The 3,364-nt window shown below is 38.9% G+C and overlaps 1 protein-coding gene across 1 annotated transcript in view; it reads right to left on the bottom strand.

Moving 5' to 3' along the window:
- Window positions 1-363: 363 nt before the first annotated feature.
- Window positions 364-3,364, bottom strand: part of LOC106874098 (uncharacterized) — a 41,960-nt gene continuing 38,959 nt past the window's right edge. Inside the window, exon 4 of the mRNA XM_014921703.2 lies at window positions 364-1,601. Coding sequence (XP_014777189.1) covers window positions 1,333-1,601 — 269 coding nt within the window. The 3' untranslated portion in view covers window positions 364-1,332. The remainder of the gene's footprint in view (window positions 1,602-3,364) is intronic.

Raw genomic sequence — 3,364 nt, 5'->3', positions numbered from 1 at the left:
AACAACAACAACAACAACAACAACAACAACAACAACAACAACAACAACAACAACAACAACAACAACAACAACAACAACAACAACAACAACAACAACAATAATAATAATAATAATAATAATAATAATAATAATAATAATAATACAATCACATACTCAGAATTAATTACAAATTAATTATTAATCACGTATACATACAGCAAACATATTTCATTCTTGAGTGTGACACATCCTATAATATTAAACTTGATATTTTCCTCCTAGATTCCATGACCATTTTAGGATGTCAATGTATAAAAACATGTCCTCATTGACATTGAGGATCATCTGATAAAGTAGAATCTCTGCATAAGTAAGTGCTGCAACATGTGTCTAAAAATTTTATATTGACTACTTGTACATAACAGGCAAGAAACAAATCTTGAGTCACAACTCGAATGTTACATTCTCTTAGTGGCCAAAACAGTTTCAAGTTTCATAGTTCTGGCAAGATCCGGCATCATTCTTTGAAGCTACATGATCCAACGAAATTGTCTATGCTGACAATTGTGTGTTTAATGACTCACCCCAAATTGTCCAATCAAAAACGGGGATGGATAACCATGTATATCTATTAATTGTTATTATTATTGTTGTTTAGCCCAGTTCAGCTCAAACCAAGTAAACCAGGCTCAAAGATGAGCCATCATTGGTTATCCTATTTTTCTTAGTAGATTATTCAATATGTCCGTATTATTTTTCAATGCGGTAGGATGTAATCTGAATGGAGATTTTGCTGCTATTTCTAGCAAACGACCGTGCGGTACTTTTCATGTTGGTCAGCTTTTATACCTATTCTATCAGGGTTCCTCAATTAGGCTTCAGGTAGGTTTTCTAAAGTCAAGCATTTGATGTTTGAAAAATTTCGTACAAGCGACAAACGAAATTGATACTGTAAAGTATCCTGTTTTGTCCTTTAATGATGACGATGATGAAGATGATAACGATGACGATGATGATGATGATGATGATGATGATGATGATGATGATGATGATGATGGTAGTGATGGTTTTGGTGGCGGCAATGTCGAAGGCAATGATGACGAAGCAAAAAAACAATTTCTGAATTTTCAATTTATCGATGGAAATATATGGTAAGTGCTGATACCGGTGCCCGCTTTTTTAAACGTCGCGCATGCGCACTCACAGACATACACACGAGCACATATGTGTATTCGTATGCTACTGTGTTCGTATATATATATATTGAAGGAACGTGATACGTTATATTCTGCACGACGACACATGAACAGAAAACATACTTATAGACGTCTGCATTAGCAAATTCGGAATAGTTTATTGATCGACGCAGTCATCCACTCGAATGTAGCACGATTCATTTGTGACTTTGCATTTCACTTGACTTGGCTTCTGGTGACTTTTTACCCCGTACAGTGTGCATGTTTGCTGACCCCATTTTTGGAAACAAAATCCTTGGCAAGTCGCATCCGCCAGACATAGTCGGCCGCAGTCTACAGCATGGAACGCCTTGAAACTTCGCTGCCGCGATGACAGGGACCATTCCGATTTGGCCTTCTTGAAACTCTGTGAATATTGGCAGCTATCTGTAAAGAAAAAGAAAATGTATGTAGAATTAAGACTGAGCACCATTTGGAGAATTTATCTCACAGCAATCAGGAGAGCGGAATATTCTAAGATATATCTACGGAGAAGTTGAACTTAGTACTCCAAACTGATAAAACAGTCGTCAGTTTACAGTGCTCTTCTTTCTCTCTCTCCGATGAGCTCTATCGCCTTCCTGCTGTGTGTTTAATTTAGTGTTAAGTAAGAAGAGTGGAGGCGCAATGGCCCAGTGGTTAGAGCAGCGGACTCGCGGTCATAGGATCGCGGTTTTGATTCCCAGACCGGGCGTTGTGAGTGTTTACTGAGCGAAAAAACACCTAAAGCTCCAGGAGGTTCCGGCAGGGGATGGTGGCGAATCCTGCTGTACTCTTTCACCACAACTTTTTCTCACTCTTACATCCTGTTTCTGTTGTGCCTGTAATTCAAAAGGTCAGCCTTGTCATGCTCTGTCACGCTGAATCTCCCCGAGAACTACGTTAAGGGTGCACGTGTCTGTGGAGTGCTCAGCCACTTGCACGCTAATTTCACGAGCAGGCTGTTCTGTTGATCTGATCAACTGGAACCCTCGACGTCGTAAGCGACGGAGTGCCAACAACAGGTTAGAAGAGTATGGTCGTTACAAATTAAATGCTAACGACAGATTACAAATCACCCTTGCTGTTGTTTGACCCCTGATCTATTAGAAGTCATATAATCAAAGACATTCCAGCCATGAACATCCACCTTATTCCTTACGGGTATAAAACATCATGACTACATTATTCAATATTTTTTTTAAAGGTGATAATGTTAATTTGTAAAAGATTTAGCTGTTATTTCTGGTAAGACTACGTAGAAGCTCCCTAGTTGATAGTCAAGCACCTCATTGGTGTATCGACTCGGTAATTTCAATAGCGCAGTGGAAGGTGTAGTGGGGGCGGCACATTTTGGTCAGAAGTATAAGCCTGTGTAGGCTGTGAGAGCTGAAGAGGGTTGATAAACTCAAGGGTTGTCCCGGGATATACACACTCTAGCCTCACCGTTGGGTAATCTGTGACCCTCATTGAATTAATACAGAAAGTAATGTTAATATTCCATAACCACAAACTAAAGACGGCGCGAACTGATAGAGTTGTTAGAATGTCGGACGATATGCATTGCGGAATTTATTCCGGCAGCTTGTGTTCTGAGTTCGTATCTTGACGACGTTTAATTTTCCATTCATCCTCCCAGGGTCAATAAATAAAATAACATTGTACTGGCAGATACGCTAGAACTTTACAGTTTTTGTTCCAGCTTTTTGCACTCTGAAACTGAAACCGGTTTGGTGTTGCAATTGAACAGATCTTACTGTCATTATTGAACTATTCCTCCTTGCTCGCGGCGTCCTGGTACACATGTATACTGATTATATATTTTAGAGTAGGTGGGATCATTTATCCTTTATGAATTAAATGATCAATTCCCTAGGGTTAGGGGAGGTTTGTATAGAGACGACTGCCTGTTATATGTTAGGAATTGCTCAAACCAGGAACTACAGAGAATTAAGGGTAGGCTGGCCAGATTTTTCAGCAGAATGGGGATGGGTATAGTTTACGAAGATGATGTCTCAGTAGCAAATTTCCTAGATGTAACATTAGATATTAAGAATAAAACATATAGACCATACCACAAACCCCTAACAAACCTACAGTATATAAGTAAATCAAGTAACCATCCTAGGGCTATAATAGAAAATCTAGTAAAAAATATATCTTTAAGACTA

Source organism: Octopus bimaculoides, chromosome 5 (genome assembly GCF_001194135.2).
Source record: "Octopus bimaculoides isolate UCB-OBI-ISO-001 chromosome 5, ASM119413v2, whole genome shotgun sequence".
Taxonomy (NCBI): domain Eukaryota; kingdom Metazoa; phylum Mollusca; class Cephalopoda; order Octopoda; family Octopodidae; genus Octopus; species Octopus bimaculoides.
Note: the sequence above shows the minus strand (reverse complement) of the source record. Positions and strands in the feature narration are given on the sequence as shown.